Source organism: Crocuta crocuta, unplaced genomic scaffold, assembly GCF_008692635.1.
Source record: "Crocuta crocuta isolate KB4526 unplaced genomic scaffold, BGI_CrCroc_1.0 scaffold345, whole genome shotgun sequence".
Lineage (NCBI taxonomy): Eukaryota > Metazoa > Chordata > Mammalia > Carnivora > Hyaenidae > Crocuta > Crocuta crocuta.
In genome coordinates this window covers 205,792-223,580 of record NW_027527574.1, presented here as the reverse complement: position 1 = coordinate 223,580, position 17,789 = coordinate 205,792, and the positions used below count along the sequence as shown (strand labels likewise).

Here is a 17,789-nt window from a genome sequence, read left to right as displayed (position 1 = left end):
TGAAAATATTTTTAAATATACTTAATAATAGATTTTAATAAACATTTTCCAACCAAACATCCAAGTATGAATGAATGAATGAATGAATGAACTTCCATAATGTACAAATAAGCCACATAATATAGAGTGCATTTCTGACATTAAATGGCATGTTTTATTTTTGCTTGGCATATTGTATTTTTTGTTTTGTTTTACTGGGAGGCTAGTATATCAAACACTTTGGGATATTATAATTGCTATGGTCTGCATGTGCTCCCCCAAATTCATATGTTGAAATCCTAACTCCCAAAGGTGATGGTATTAGTAATTGAGGTCTTTGGAAGGTGCTTAGGTCATGAGGGCTCTGCCCTCATGAATGGGATTAGTGCCTTATTAAAAAAAAAAAAAAGTCTCCAGAGAAATCCCCAGCACCTTCCACCATGTAAGGACACAGTGAGAAGGCACCAGCCATGAACAAGGAAGAGGGCTCTCACCAGAAGGTGACCATGCTGGTGACTTGATCTTGAAATTCTAGCCTCTAGAACTGCGAGCAATATATTTCTGTTGTTTATAAGCTACTCAGTCACTAGTATTTTCTTCTAGCAGCCAGAATGGACCGACATCAGTCAACTAGTTTATTTGTCCCTATCAAACAGAGGTCAGCTCTGGAACTGATATATTTATAATGTAATTCTATTAAAATTACTACATTTGGGTAGCTTCTGGCATCTTTCATTAAACTGAAATTGTTCAGTTATAAGTGTTTAAGGAAAAGATAGTTTTCAGCTTTTACTGAGGGGGAAAAAAAAGGCAGCACAATTCAACCTTTAATCATTAGAGAAGAAAAATGCTGCATGGATTCAAAGGATTAAAATGTTCTGAGTGTTGGGTTTCTTCTTCCCAGTTACCGGAACTCATACAAGAAGAACATTTGTGTGGACATGCTGCGAGATGGTTATCACAAGTCCTTTACTGAGCTCTTTGCCCTGATGGAGAAGTGGGATGCCCTGCGGGAGGCTGCAAGAGTTAGGTCCCTTTTATGGTTGCAGAAACCCCTGGAGGACCAGCCTGATAAACTGGGTCACTTCTACCACCACCTGACCAGGGCCGAGGCTGCTGAACGGCAAGGTGAGTGGAGAGACTGTGGGCAGCAGTGTTGCAAGAGCCGGGACAGTGAGACCGAGGGAAGATTGCAGAGTTTCATGTCCGAATTCAAACTATTAAGATGCGTTAGCACAGTGCATTTTATTTTATTTAAAAAAATTTTTTTACTGTTTTATTTATTTCTAGGAGAGAGAGAGAGAGACAGCATGAGCAGAGGAGGGTCAGACAGAGAGGGAGCCACAGACTCTGAAACAGGCTCCAGGCTCTGAGCTGGCAATCAGCACAGAGCCCGACGCGGGGCTGGAACCCACAAACCTCGAGATCATGACCTAAGCGAAAGTCGGACGCTTAACCGACTAAGCCACCCAGGCGCCCCAGCACAGTGCATTTTAGACATCTAAGCATCTTTATGGAGTACATGACAGGGGAACGCTGAATCACGAGGCTGCCCAGACATAGGGGCATCCTGCTGACCTCATTTCAAGCCAGGAAGACAGTGCACCTAATAACATCACCACAATTTTCCAATGTATTAAAATGTTTTATATCATAAATCACAAACCTCTTCCATGGTTTTTGAAATATACAATCTGAATAGAGACTTTTACTTAAGAGATTCTTACAAAGAGTATTATAACTTGAAAATTATATTGATTTTCTATTATTTACATAATGGAATTTGAAGATCTTACCAATAAGTCCTACAGATTTCAATCAGAGAATTTTTATCAGTGAATAGTGAGAAGACATGAAAAGCCTGCAATTCAGAATTATGAATAAAATTGTTAATTTTATATTTGCCATCACATCATTTGTAGTAAATTCCTTGTATCTGAAAAATTTTCAGAAAGTCAGTGTTACAACTATTGAATAAAATATTTTAATCTCCACTAGAATTATACTGATGTCATAAGTCTTTCCTAGTCACATATTAGGGACTGGTCATTTTATTTATTTTTTTAAATGTTTTTTATTTATTTTTGAGAGTCAGAAAGAGAGCATGAGTAGGGTAGGGTCATAGAGAGGGGGAGACACAGAATCCGAAACAGGCTCCAGGCTCTGAGCTAGCTGTCAGCACAGAGCCTGACGTGGGGCTAGAACCAATGAACTGTGAGATCATGACCTGAGCCGAAGTCGGATGCTTAACTGACTGAGCCACCCAGATGCCCCAGGATTGGTCATGTTATATTAACAAATAAAGGAAATCCTAGATCCTAGAAGTCGCATATAAATTTGGTGATCTAAATTATTATTTTCTTCAACTTCTTGTGTGACAATATCATAGGACTGAAAAAGAGAAGCTCACATCCCAACAATGCCTATATTTTACTTCAGGCCTTTCTATGGGAAAATGCAGTATTACAGGGGCACCTGGGTGGGTCTGTCAGTTAAGTGTCTGACTTCAGCTCAGGTCATAATATCACAGTTCGTGAATTCAAGTCCCACATTGGGCTCTGTGCTGATGGCTCAGAGCTGGGAGCTTGTTTCAGATTCTGTGTTTCCTACCCCCATTCTCCCCCTCCCCAGCTCCCTCTCTGTCTCTGTCTCTCAAAAATAAACATTAAAAAAATCTTTAAAGAAAATAGAGTATTATACAACTTTCCACAACTATACCAATGACAGTGGGGAAAATTAATGGGGGCATGGTAACAGTATTAGAGGGGTAGCAGAAGTCTTTCAGCCTCTTCAGTGGAGTTAATACATCAGGTTGTGACCTAACTTACAAATATGAGATACATGAAAATCATAACAAGTGAATGTGTGTGTGCGAGTGTGTTTGTGGACAGGAGGTGGATATTTGTATTATGAAAAATACTTAACTGCAGGATAAACTTTTTAATTTTTTTAGTTTTATTTATTTTGAATGCGAGAGAGAGGGAGAGAGCAGGGGAGGGGCAGAGAGGAAGGGAGAGAGAATCCTAAGCGGGTTCTGCACTGTCAGTGCAAAGCCCTTTGCAGGGCTGGAACCCACAGACCTCAGATCGGGACCTGAGCAAAAATGAAGAGCCAGATGCTTAACCAACTGAGCTACTCAGACACCCTACAGGATTAACTTTAAAAATAGAATCCTCTGGTGAATTTTAAAATATGACATCTAATTTCTCAAGAAATTAACTATTATAAATAAAAAATGCTTTCTAAAAAACTTACAGTCTCATTTCAGCTCCAAATTCTGAAGTGATATTTGCACTGAAAATAGAATTGAGCAAGATAAAAATTTCCCATTAGTCATTTTTTCAAGTTGAATTCATCACATTCACTAAGTGTTTTAAATAGAGGCTTTCGTTTGAGTAGCATAAATATGAGCCCTAATACATCACTTGTTACAGAAAGTGTCATAAATATGAGAAAGTTGTCATAAAGCGTTTTGTAATTATAAGGAAACTAAAATGCTAAGTAGTCTATTTTAAGGTAGAAAACATTAATTTACAAATTTTTATTAAAGGAAAGTAAACATTTAAATAAAACTGTTTGTTGGTGAGCCTGGGTGTCTCAGTTGGTTAAGCGTCTGGCTCTTGATTTGGCTCAGGTTATGATCTTACCTTTCGTGGGTTCAAGCCCCAGAACTGGGTCTGCCCAGACAGTATGGAGCATGCTTGGGATTCTCTCTCTTTCCCTCTACCTTTCCCCACCCCCTCAAAATAAATAAATAAACTTAAAAACCAACTTTCTCCAATTCCAAAAATTGTAAAAGTGCCAAATTTATAGTAATCGATACCTTATACACATGGTATAAGTAAAGAAAAGAAATTATTTTCTTTACTGGGTGGTTTTATAATATATTCATAGTAACTAAGTTGCATTTGTTAAATGAAATAAAATTACCTCTTGCTCAGGTTATCTTCTTCAAAATGCAGTGATTTCTGCCTGGTTGAAATATAGAAAATTAAAATTATTGCAAAGAATATTGTTGGAAATACCTCAGTTGAAGGACATGTAAATATATGTATACTTTAAAAAATTTGTGTAATTGTTTTCACATGTAATACATAAGCTTTATTGAGGAAAAATTATGATATGAATTAAGAACATCCCAGAAAATAGGAAAGGAGATATACTCATTCACTCTTATTAATGAATTAATCTTAAAACATGCACACGTGCAAACACACAATTAATCTAGAATATAAAAATTTGTTAATGGTGTCTCAGGATTCCATCCTATATGGTCAGAAGACATATATGGAATCTGAAACAATTATCCTGAAGTAGCATTATCTCTGAGCCCTCTCATTGCTTCTCATTGGAAAGACTATCATTCTAGGGTCACAATGAAGTTCATTTAATCAAAGCCATAGCACTAACAACAGTCATCTTGGGTCAGTTCTGTCTCTTGAGACTTACAGAACAGGAACCTACAGTTATTTAAATTACTCTGCAAAACATCACTTGCTGTTTTATGGCAAAGAAGTGTTTAAAGTAAGCCAGTCATTTCTTCTTGGATTATTTTCCATTTGGTAAAGTGAGGTTTTTTTTTGTCCCTAATAACATTTCTTATATTACCCATTGTTGTAAATCATCTCTATACCATCTGTAATGTTATGATTAGGGTCTTGTGCCCCATGGGGCTGGAGAAGAGATGGCAATAATAGTAATGGGTAACTGAATCAATAGATAATTCAAACATTATTTACACCTGACTTTAAATTATTGTTAAGAGTTCAGCAGCAATTTTTTTCTAATAACATTTATTTAAGATACCCAAAGTATGTTCTATACAAGCAGAGTCACACAGGATGTTTACAGGTTTTATGTAAAGCAAAACAAAAATAATTATCAGATGAAATAAGTTTGAGAAACATCAGATGAATTAACATTGACAGTAAGAAGGTTGGTTTATTGCAGGACTTACCAGAGTCTTTAAAATGCTGATACATCCCGTGTGGTCACTAAAAGAGGGAAATTAGCAACTGTATTTTCCAAATTTATTTCATCATGGAATCTCCTTTTTATGTAGCACAGTGAATACCGGCCTAAATAATAAACCAACAGTAAAAATGATTTTCATCTTATAAATATATGCTGACAATTCAAATAAACAATCTACAAGCAAGGAGATAAGGCTGCTGAGAAAGTAAAGAGTACAACCCATATATCTGGATTGCCCAAAAATTCAAAACTTGAATATATCCCTTTGTACTTAATACTCTGAAAAATACTCCATTTTTTCATAGAAAAATAGATTAGCTGACAGTGGTCCTTATTTTTTAAATTTTTTTGAATGTTTTTTTTTTTTTTTTTGAGAGACAGAGAGAAGAGTGTGAGAGGGGGAGAGGCAGAATCTGAAGCAGGCTCCAGCCTCTGAGCTGTCAGCACAGAGCCTGTCACTAAGTTGGTGCAGGCTCAAGAACTCAAGAATGGCAAGATCAGACCTGAGCCGAAGCTGGACGCTTAAAATGACGGAGCCACCCAAATGCCCCTGACAAATTGTCTTTAAATATGGAAATCTTGATAGCTTATATAACTCATTCTAAAACAAACAAACAAACAAAAAACGAAAAAAACTATGAACTTTTGGAAATGTTTTTCAATTAAGGTGTAATTACTGAAAAACAAAAATTATTTTGGGATCACTTTTTTCATAAAAGCACTTTACAGAACTTTTTAAAAATAGAAGATATGGAATGCTTTATAGACTTTATAAAATAACTCTCTAATCACTAAAGATGACAAAGAATATAAAATATTACAGAACAGACTTCAGTGCTCTGTTCACATTAGGCAAAAGTTTCACAATGTGAAGACAAAACATAAGAGAAGTCAGTTCTAAGATGAGAGTATTTGGGTTTTTTTTTTTTAAGTTTATTTGTTTACTTTGAGAGAGAGCGAGAGAGCATGCAGCGGAGGGCAGAGAAAGCGAGAGAAAATCCCAGCAGCCTCCGTGCTGTTTTCAACCAAAAGAGTATATAAATTTCAAACATATTATTTTATTTTTAATTTCTAAATTTTAGTTTTTTTAGTGTTTATTTATTTTTGAGAGAGAACGGCAGAGCGGGAGCGGGAGAAGGGCAGGAAGAGAGAGAGGGAGACACAGAAACCAAAGCAGGCTTCAGGCTCTGAGNACAGAGAGACAGAGACAGAGAGAGAGACAAGAGAGAGAGACAGAGAATCCCATGCAGGCTCTGTACTCTCAGCGATGAGCTCACCCAGGCAGAGCCTGAGTTAAAGATGTGGGGCTGGAACTCACCACCGAAGGTGGATGCTTAACTTCCTGGGCCACCCAGGTGCCCCTTTCTAACATGTTCTAAGTTTTCAAAAAGGTTTGTTTGGTTTTGTTTGTTTTCGCTTTTTTGGAGTGTACCTCTTCTATGTAACTATTTTAGTGCTTAAAATACATGACCTTAAGTTTGCATTTCCATTTTTAAAATAGCTAATCATGCTTTTAAGGAAAAATAAAAAATCAATGTCACTAAGTTGGTTTAACATTTGAAGGAGCAAGCTGTGAGACACTTTTCTAATGCAGTTTTATTTTTCTTTGAAGAACACTTCGAAGATGTCTATGACAACTTGCATGCACTGGCCAGTTACTTCAATAATCCTGAAGACAAATGGGTAAGGAACCACTTCTATGAACGATGTTTTGAGATTGCTCAACAGATCAAAATTGACGGTGGGAAGAAAGAAGCCAAGGCGCATGCGCACATGGGACTTCTCTTCGAGGAAGAAGGTGAGTGGTCATTTGTCAGGCTGTCCTGGGTGCTTTGGAGGATTCAGAGTCCGTGCAACCAGAAAGCATGTGGGGATTGAGAAAAAGACCTGAGGCATTAGTATAAGAATGTAAGTTATTGAGATTAAGAAGCAAAGGTGTGTGACTTATGGATCCACCGGAAGTCTTCCTTGCAGTCATACTCCATCCAAGCACTCAGGTTGGAGTTCCCAGCAGCAGCAGCAGCAGCAGCAGCACAGAGAGAAAGTCAGCCTCCTGTACCCATCCACATATATCCGTCAGTGCCACAAGCTGTGTGGTTTTGAATTTCTTTCCATTATTACAGTCCTCTATTCATTTAAATTTGATCTCTCCTGTATGAAAATGGGGAAAAAGGAAGGCATGCTTCATGATTTTCCTAGTGCCACACGCCCCCTACAAAGAGGACCAAAAAATACCTCTATAATTTAGATATTGCCCCATCATGATTTTACAACAATTTCTGAAGGAAATGTCCTTTAAAAGTAACTTCATACTTAGTGTTATCTTAAGACAAGACTGAAACAACAACAAAAATCATCTAAACATATTTTGTATGGTGGTTAACTAAAGGATGCAAATAGAAATTTAAGGATTAAAATTATGGAAGGAATGATGGGTAGATCATATGCAAAGAAAACATATGAAAAGATATCATGAATAATCCTATTTCTTTTTCCAAAAAAACTGTCTCATTTTTCACAAAGGTTTTGACTTCGGCCAAACAGTTAAATTATAAAATATTTATTATTTTGTGGCTAGGACTGTATAGGACTTTGAGAAAGATTTTAAAAAAATGTTTTTGTGCCCAGGAAATTACACAGGGTAACCTATAGCATTGGTAGGTGCTACGATGTGGCTTATGGTCAGGGGTCATCTTGAGGGATACTTATCCCAGAAAAACTCAGAGAAGTGAGAAATCATACGGACCAGATTCAAGAAAGACATAATAGAATCAGTAGGGACTGGAGGGGGACTTGGAAGATGAAGTGGAATTTAGGCAGGTAAGGAAACAGGAATATATTCTGTAAGAGGGAACTACTAAAGCATAAACACTAAAGCATGGTTAGAAGAACTTGTAGGAGGAGCAACCTGTCTAAAATGGAAAGTGTGGGGGTGCCTGGGTGGCTCAGTGGGTTAAGTATGTGACTCTTGATTTTAGCTCAGGTCATAATCTCACATTTTGAGGGTGTGAGCCCCTCATCGGAATCCCAACGGTTGCTTGGGATTCATTTTCTCTCTCTCTCTGTCACTTTGTCTCTCTGTCTCTCTCTTTCTCTCTCTCAGAATAAACAAATAAACTTTAAAGCAAATAAATAAATAAAGTGGAAAGTATGTTTCTGAGCAGTGGTGGCAGCTAAGAGTGGAAAGGTAGAATAGGGACACAGCAGGATTCAGAGTTTGGGTTTAAGCTTCCGTATATTCAAGGTAAGGATAGGATGGTATTACTCTACTTTGAGAAATTATTTGTTAAACAGGCTTTTAGCCTGTTGTTAAAAGTAGTGTTCTGTCTCTCAATTTGTAAAAATGAGTTAAATTCTTGCTTAAGTAAAGTAATATTCTTTCTTAAGCTTTTAAAAGATACTCTCATTTCATAAGTGAGGTGGATACTTCCTTAAACTCTTAAAAATTATTATCTTCACTTTGAGGATGAGAAAACTGGCCCAAAGAGATTAAGCTGGTTAGTAGTGAAACTAGTATTAACTAGTCAGCTAGCTTCAGAGCCTGTAGTCACTGCCCTGTGCAGACAAAGGGTTGATTGCTTTACCTTCCTGATGTGCTAATTATGAAAATTATCTATTAGAAGATAAGTTAGCACCTTTTTATTCTTTGCTATAGGAAATTCCCCCCCCCCAATGAATACAATAAAAATCATTTTTTGTTTTTTTGGGTTTTCTTGTTTTCTGTAATTAGGGCCCTAATATTCTGTCACCTGTAGTAACAAATCAGATCAACTAAAGTGTCTGCTTCTGGTCCCAAAAAAAGATGTCACAAAAGAAATAAGAAATAACATGTGGCAATAAGGCTGAAGAAGTCAGGGCTACATTGGTGAAAATATTAAGAGTGACCCAGTGAAATTCAGAAAGTTATCATAGGTATATTCTGAATTTCTATATCAATATTAATTCTGATTTTTAAAATTCAGTTTGATTTAAAAAATTATTGCTGAAAAAAGGCATAACAAAATTTACCATCTCAACATCTAAGTGTATGGCTCAGTGTTTAGTATATTCAATCTGTCGTGCGAGGTCTTCAGAACTTTGCGAAACTAAAACTCACTACCCGTTAAACAACAACTTCCAGTTTCCCTCCTGATTTTTTAAAATATCTGAATGCATTTCTGTTGGAAAATTCAGTCATTGCTTCCTTTACTTATTCATTGGTCGACCTGTTTACTCAGCAACTGTGCCACCGTGGTCGCCCATATAATTTTAGTGACTGTGAATGAGGATGAGTTTGGGAAACATGAGAGCCAGGCTGCTGTGAGATTACATTTGTGGGTCCTTGGCTTGCTCACATTTAGGTGCCACACCCTATAGCTTGATAAAATGTACCCATGTTCCACAGCAAATAGAATATTTTGGCTACAAAATTACTTTTAAGTTAGGTTGTATTTTTTGTTTGCAGTCACTTTTTTGTCAGGTCTAAGATAATTTTCTATGCCCTTGATCAGTTCATAGACCCTAAGGACCATACCTTTATTGCCTGATGGATAAAATGACTGAGTTGATGTTGCTGAAAATTCTAGAGATTGACTTTGAGTGTTGCTTAGTAATGGTGAAAAGTATCTGTGCAGCTTTTGTAACCCGGGTAAACTAGGACTACTTAGAATATGTGGCTAGAGTGCAGTGGGGACTCACCTGGCTGTAGAACTCCCCCTGAGGTGATGGAGGTGTAGCTTCCGCAAATCTGAGCTGATTGGTCCAGACAAGCGAATGGAGGCCCCACAGCAACAGCTAGGGAGCAGCTGTGCTCAGGGGCAGGTGGCAGCATCCTGGTTCCAGGGGTGCCCATTCAGGTTAAAGCAGGATACCAGCCGGCAGATGGCAAAGGGCAGGTTGTCAGGACCCAACCAAGCAGGCTGTAGTCCAGGGCATGGCTCCAGGACCCTCAGGGAACTATAGAGCAAATGAACATGAGCAGAAGCCATAGTCACAGGGACTGGGCACCTGGGAGCAGTCAGGGCCATTGTGCAGCCCACTGGCACACATGTGACCAGAACTTAACCCAGAGCCCCCTAGCCAGAGTTGAACACAGGTCCTACTTCCCACTGCTGTTAAAGATGAGGCTCTAGTATACAAAGTGGCCTGATTTCCATTGGCTAAAGGGCTGGCAGCATCATTCTTCATGTCAGATATCTTCTGACTATAGCTGGGGTGTCAGGCATGAATAGTCATGGATGACACATACTTGTAGCAAATCAGTGGCTGTATCTTCTTTCAGAACGGTGACCTATTTATAATGACAAATGGACAAGCAGCATTCACGCTACATCTGCAGAGCATTGGAGAAAGCTCTCAGATACTATGTCAGTAGGAGATGTGCCCACACCTTCTAGAGAAGCATACAGAGGTCTAACAAGGCCAGATGTCAGATGCTGGGAGAGAGGGTGTTTTAAGAGACATGATTAAGGAAACACTGGCTCCTCCCCTGGGATGATCTAGGTCCAGGACAACAATGGCATGATGATACGGCAGAGCCATAACCTCAGTCCTCTTCTACCAGATCAGCATTAGTAGTCGGGTCCAGCACCAGCCTCTTCCTTGGCATGATTAGGATACTGGGGTCCAAACCTTGCAGTTGCGGTTTTATCAGGATTGGGGGTGGAGATAGCAACCTCAGGCAGGACTGACCACATCAACATTCACAGCTGAGCAAGAACCAATACTGTTCCCCTTCCCCACTTCCAGTGATTTAGGATCTAGGTCTAAGCCTTGCTTTTGACCAGATTAATGGACTTAACACTGAGGCTAACTGGTTTCTATGGAGCCTTGAAGAAGGCCAAACTCTTTTCTGAAAGGCTAGCCTAAAGAGACCAGTTTTGGGCAAATTAACTATTAACTTCTGTCTACCTATTTGTCCTTTTCTTCCTCTTCCAATTTAGTGTGTGGCTTATAAATAGCATCTCTTACTGGTGGCAGCCTATCCCATTTCAACCCATATGGGCTTTGAGTCTAAACTGTGCTATGGGAGACCAGAAGGATGATTAGATATAGATGTCAGTTAACAACCTCGGAGTGCTGATCATGGCCACTGAAAACAGACAGGGGAAGACAGTGTAGGAATAGCTTAGGCAATGCACATATTTTAGTTCAGGAAGCCATCATCTGTGGTAGTGCGGGGATTGAGTAATGGCTAAGCAGGTTCTACGGCACTGATCCTAAGCTCTCCCAGTGACAGAGGAACTTGTGAAGAAAGGAGTTGTGCTGGTTGGCTTGCCCAGTTTTGGTCCTAGAATAACTGTTGACGATCAGCTCCATGTGCAGATAGCAGTTTGCCAGGGGCTGGAAGGCACCAGGAGCAGAGTAGTGTTGTGCAGACACAACAGAGTCACTTCCACTCTCCCTGATACATCCAGCAGTGGAAAGTAGATCCAGCAACAGATCAGTGGAGAAGCCCACCACTGTAATGGACTGTCCCTCTTATCACCTTGATCTCATGAAAAGGAGTTGGAATTCAGAATCCCACTTATCCTTGTCTTACTGATGTTCAGCACCTTTCCCTAATGTATTTTCGCTCATTTTTAGTGATTATGGGGAAGACATCCCTTTTCCTTTTTTTGTATGAATTTTAGGAGAGGCAGTGATTCAGCCTTCCTCTCAGTGAAGCATCCAACCCATCCAAGGCAACTCCCTCCAATATAACAACAACAACAAAAAAAANGAACCGCGAGATCATGACCTAAGCGAAAGTCGGACGCTTAACCGACTAAGCCACCCAGGTGCCCCAGGATATTTTACAACTAGTTTCTCCTAATAGTTACTCATTGGCCTCCCTGAAGGCTGGCCACAACACCACCAGCAAACTCTTCCTACTCCAATCTTGGTCTTCAATTTATTTCTAGTCCTCTGACTTGCTTCCAGAAGGCCATGGTATGGGCCTGGACAGATGCCCAGTCTGCTGGGACACCTGCCATGCTAACAAGGTAACTAGCCAGCAGTGCTCACAGCAGGCCTGTGCTCTGAGAGAACCCACAGACACAGGAACAGTAGTAGGTATACTGGCTGCCCATTGCCCTTTCATTGGATGCTGTATGTTTAGGGAAGTATGGTCACACCCCTGGTGTGACTGGAGACAGACACAATAGCAACATGATGTGGCAGAGCCTTAATACAGGTCTTACCCAGCCAGCTCAGCATTCATGATCTGATGTAGCACAGCCCCTCCTCTGCATGATCAGCAGACGGGGAGAAGGGAAAGGGGAGGGGGCTGAGGTCTCTGCCTTATGGCTACAGCCATAGGATATGGCGTAAAAATAGCAAGATTTGCCATACAAGCATTTATCGCTGGGGAGCACCAATTTCTCTCCTGTCAGGAGAGAGGGACTGCCTTTCCAATAGATCAGAACTGATTGCCTTAAAAGCACTGAAGCTGAATAGTTTCCTTGGAACTTTGCTAAAGTCCATTTTTGTTTCTAGAAAACTAGCCTGCAAAAATCAGTCCTGGAAAAAAAAAAAAAAAAAAAAACCCTTACTCCTTAAACCTTTAAGTTCTGCCTAAGGAGTGTTACTAACATAAAGAGATTCGGGTCAGGTTATTAGACATAGAAGTCCTATCGTTTAAGAACTAGGACAGAGATAAGGCCATGAACAAGAAGATAAGCTTCAATAGAAGCTCCAGCCCCAAAGGCTAGATGTTTTTAAGAACTGTCTAAATTAGCAGAGAACCAATGAGTTAAAGAGTAGAACAAATCTCAGTCCTAGGAGAATGCCTGCTAAACAGTGAAATTGAATGAAGAATTCAATTCTACCAACTGTCCCCCTGACTATAGGTAGAAGAAGCAGGTTCTACCCGCACTGAGTGGGCAGTGAGCAGACAAGGGCAGACTGTCTGCTTACCTTTAAGAACCAAGACTAAATAGACTGCTTCTAAATGGGGTATGTAGGAAATTAAAGGAAAACAAGGCATTTATCTGAAGACTCCGGTAAAGAACAAACTAGTAAAAGCGAGCATTTTAGGAATATTCTTGGTATTTTCAGAAAGATACACATGGAAGACAGAAAAGTCTAAGGAGAGAGCCAAATGAGTTGAGAATGAGCCCCAGATTATGAAATAATCAATGCTTCCATTAATATGTCAGCAGAATTAATATATGGAGTGGAAAAGGTAAAGAATAGAATTGACCCAATAGAAAGTTGAATCAGGGATGTTGAGGACAAACCTGAAACACTCTTACAAAAGAAAGACTAAGTTGGAAACAATGAGAAATAATAAATATGGAAGTTCCTGAGAAAGAATATACAGTAACTTCAATAAAGGCATAACCAAAGGCATTTTAAGAAAACTCTAGACAGACCCTAAAAAACAAAACAAACAAACAAACAAACAAAAACCCTCCAGAATGTGTAGACTAAAATAGCCCTTTGTGCTCCAGTCAAAAATTATTAAGATCCATAACTAGACAAATTGTGGGTAATCTTTTGAATGACTTGGATGAAGACAGACTTGCATTCAAAGAGAAAACCCATGGAAGGGAGGGCGATCTGGCTGTAACATCTGTCACCCCATTGATCACCAGGGTTGATTCGGCTGATCTGTCTGGCTAGGCGGGTGTCTGTTTCCTCTCTCACCACTCCTGTGTCCCTCCTGAAGTCGTGCATTCGATCAAAGAGGATGACCTTCCCTAGTAGAGGAGGACTAGTCTTCTGTCAAAGGCATACCAGTAGCTGCACTCCCCTGTTAGAACCTCCAAGCAAACTCAAAGAGAAAACAAATGGCCTGCCTTGTAACAAAAACTAGGACTCAGTTTTCTCCCTTGCAACAGTAATTGCCACCAGATAAAAAGAAGTCAAGCCCACAGGGCTTGAGGGGAGAGGAAGGAGCAGGAATACTGCCAAGTTGGGGCGCCTGGGTGGCTTAGTCGGTTAAGCGTCCGACTTTCGCTTGGGTCNCTCTCTCTCTCTCCTAGAAATAAATAAAACATTAAAAAAAAATCTTAAAAAAAAAAAAGAAATACTGCCAAGTTGAGGACTTCTGAGAGTATGCTACAGAGTTCAGTTTACACTCCCATGTGAAGCAACAGAAGACATTCAGAAAGTACACTGTGAAGGTATTTTCCATGTATATTGTGTTCTCCAATTCAAAAAGAGATAAATTTTAAAAATAAATAAAAATTCAGGGGTGCCTGAATGGCACAGTCGGTTGAGCATCTGACTCTTGATTTCATCTCAGGTCTTGATCCCAGGGTTGTGGGATCAAGGTCCCAGCTGGGTTCTGCACTAAGCACAGAACCTGCTCAGTGATTCTCCCTCTCTCTGTGTGTGTCTTTCTCTTTCCCTTTCTCTGCCTCTCTCCCGCTCATGCTCATTTTCTCTCTCTCACCCTAAAATAAAAATAAACAAAATTAGAAATAATAAAAAATAAAAATTCAAGAAGAAGGAAGTTCTAATGTAAAAGAACTTACAGTAAACACTGAAACTGATTAAACATTGTTAAGTCTACAAAAAATACATGTCAATAATTTTGGAAGAGGATACACAGTATAAAAATTAAGTATGGTTTTAATTTTTCTCTTTATGATTTTCTATATTTACCAAATATTCTGCAGTAATGCTAATTATTTCTGTATCTTACTTTAAAATTAAATTTTATGAGAAACATTTTAAAATAAACTGTAAAAATCCAAATGGAAAATATAGGCAAATATTTATTCAGTCTTAGACGGGAAAGACCCATAAAAACAACTCTACAAAGCATAAGTGAAAATGATGGGGTTTACTGAGGGATCATTGTATTCTCTCCCTGCTCCAAGTTCAGAACTGATTCAGATGAAACATACAAATCAGATCATAATTGGTAAGTCTTATTGGGGGAACAAAGCTTATTATCTCTTCAAGCCGGACTCTGTTATCCTCCAGAATTCATCTTAACCACCTAATTACTGGGAGGCTGGTCAGGCTGAGACTTTCCTGAAGGTTCTAAGCTTGTGCCTGTGAGCTTCCATGTGGAGCTCGGTAGTCAGACCGCCTTGAGAACTGAGTCCAGAGAGGATGAGAGTTCAGAACTTCACATGTCATTCTTCCTCCCATGATAAGAAGTGAAGGGGAAAGGAGAGAGGGAATCCCCTCATTGGAAATGTGAGGCTAGGGAAATAAATTCCCGCTCTCAGAAACAAATATTGAGAAATTTGACACATACTTTTTAACCTCATTTAATTGAAAGATAAACCTGGGAAATATTTGAAATAAATGTGATAACAGATTAATATCATTATTATTTCAAGAATGTTTACCAATTGTTGAAAAAAACCACATACACACCAGTACAAAATGGTGAAGGAATGAAGAAGAAAATTCAAAGAAGAAATTCAACTGGATAATAAATATGGAAAAAAACCAAGATCAATAATAAAAAAGCAAAGTTAAAGCACAAAAGATAGACTTTTCACATGTAATATTATAACAAACATTTATTATATTCCAACTATGTGCAAGACACTGGGCTAAGTGTAAGAAATTCGTGGCTGGAAAAGATATTTATGGCCTCTTGATTCAGAGGCTTACATTTTAACGGAAGAGGCAAGTCAGTACTCTTATGGTTGCAATTATGGGTGATTGTACTTATAGGTACAAAATGCACAAAATTCAAATGTGCGAGAATCAATATAGGCTATTTATTTGTTTAAGGTAGCATTTACTACTTGTGTAATTTTGATAAGTTAAGCATATTTTTTACAATGCTGGTGATAAGATAAATTAGCCTGACATTTCTAGCAAAGAGTTTGGAAATACAAATCAAGAGTTTTTAAAATATCCATATCCTTTAACCCCACTAATCTACTTCCAGGAAATAATCAGATATGAAGACAACAATTTACATAAAGAAAGATTATGTCTTTCTGTATGTACTATCTGTGATAGTTAAAAATGGAAATAATAGAAATGTCTTACTTTGGGTAACACTTTAATTATGGTAATTATATATGATGACTCTTATTCAGCCATTCAAAAATGGTTTTTTTCAGTAACTATAATGGTAAGAGCTATCATTATTTGAATCCTGTGTGTCAGTCACTATAGCAATGCTAACTCTTGCCAATAGGCAATAAGCAGTCACTTCAGGTTCGAAGCATGGAGAAGCAGACGTGAGTCTTCCAGGCTATCTGTATTTTTTGCCATGGTGACCTTGAGGGACGTAGGCTGAGATGGTGAAACCACAGGATGGAAACAACCTGGATCCCTGAATGAGTGTTTGGAGGGGAGCTGCCCTGGAAAGCCACTCAGTCCCCAGTGGACTTTGTGTGAACAAGAAAATTACTTTGCCTAAACCCCTGGGATTCAGGGTCTGTTTTCAACCACCGTGTGCAATCTCCAGTCTCCAGCACTTACATGCCCTTTCTGTGAATGAGGGATGTTATGAGTTCTGTGAATGGTTTTTGGCAATTTCTTTGAAAATTTCACACAGTAGTCTTAACACTTTCTTTTAGAAAGTGATATCTTGTGTTTTTGGACTTCCCTGAAAACTTCCATTTTAATATTTTTAAAGATACATAAATCCCTCAATTTATAATATAATTTAGTCTTCCAAAAATTCCATTTCTATTTTTTCAACATAGAGAAAAATAGATACATTTTGCTTTTTCTATTATGTGTTTCTCCATTTGAATATAGTAGATTTGCAACATATTAATGATCTAAAAGACTAAAAATATACCATTTTTTAAGACTAGCCGATATGCAGTGACTCCACCACCAATCTACAGAAGTGTTTTGCCTGCAGTACAGGGTCCTAACCTGCTTTAGGATCTCATGATTATCATTACTGAACACTAACCGTGGAAGGAAATAGTGGACCCCTTGGCTGACCCAGTCTTGGAGTGTCTCAGTCAGGAGCAGAGACTCAAACCTGATCATGGGTTGTAGAGTTAGGATCTACACTCAAATGAGCTCTCTGACTCAATCCTGAATTCCTAGTCTCCTTCACTCAAATGTCTTGGCAATTCCTTCCAGGCCAACTCAGTAACCCAGTGGAGAAGATGCAAAGGCATCAAAAGATCAGGCTCAGTAGTTGTGGTTGTCAATATTGGATACAACATATAGACACTCAGAAACTCAGTCAGATAAAAATATTTGAGTTAATAGATTCTTTATATATGCCTTATCTGAAAAATCAGGAATGTCTGATCTGCCTTCTTCAAGATAATCCATCCTGAAAGTATCTCTGTCACCCCGTTTCACTTGAACCATCATACCAAGCAATAATTCATACAACCAGAAACATCTTCAAACTTTATGTCAACATTCCCCAAGCAGGCTTCCAGTACTGAAGAACAGCTTTAAGTAGTCTTGTTAACTGTACATCCTCACCATGAGCATACAGACTCTTGTCTTCTGACTGTGCTACAGGATTGCTCAGCCTGTAGAAATATTTGGTGGTCATAAACCTTGTCAGTATACCTTCCCAATATCAAAAAGCACTGTATTCCTGCTCAGCATCTAATATTTGTGGGTTTCTACAACTTGTATTTCATCTCCCACATACCCCTCTGCCTCAGAGCGTTGATGCTGTAACAGGGGCAGTTCTCAACCATTTTTCTCACGGCAACAAATATGATTGTTAACACTGACATAGACAATCCTACAGTGAGAACAGTGAGATTCAACATGCACATCCCCTCCACGGTTGGAAGCAGTAAACAGCAGCACTAACTTTGGGCTGTGGTCAAAGGAAAATGGTCTAAAGGTTTGTGCACTACCAATAGGTCCGTAGCATTTCTCTCCCACCTAGAAGGCATCTTGGGAGTTTAAATGAGTCAGAGTAACACTTAAAATGGGTAATGACCAGTCAACATTATGTGCTT

General features: G+C 38.9%; 1 protein-coding gene across 4 annotated transcripts in view; it reads left to right on the top strand.

The window, feature by feature from the left end:
• TTC29 (tetratricopeptide repeat domain 29) overlaps nt 1-17,789 on the top strand; it is a 402,902-nt gene that overhangs the window by 208,104 nt on the left and 177,009 nt on the right. For all 4 annotated transcript variants that reach the window (XM_077770635.1, XM_077770617.1, XM_077770624.1 and 1 more), the window contains 2 exons: nt 884-1,107; nt 6,566-6,751. In XM_077770635.1, the coding sequence (XP_077626761.1) occupies nt 884-1,107; nt 6,566-6,751 (410 nt within the window). The remainder of the gene's footprint in view (nt 1-883; nt 1,108-6,565; nt 6,752-17,789) is intronic.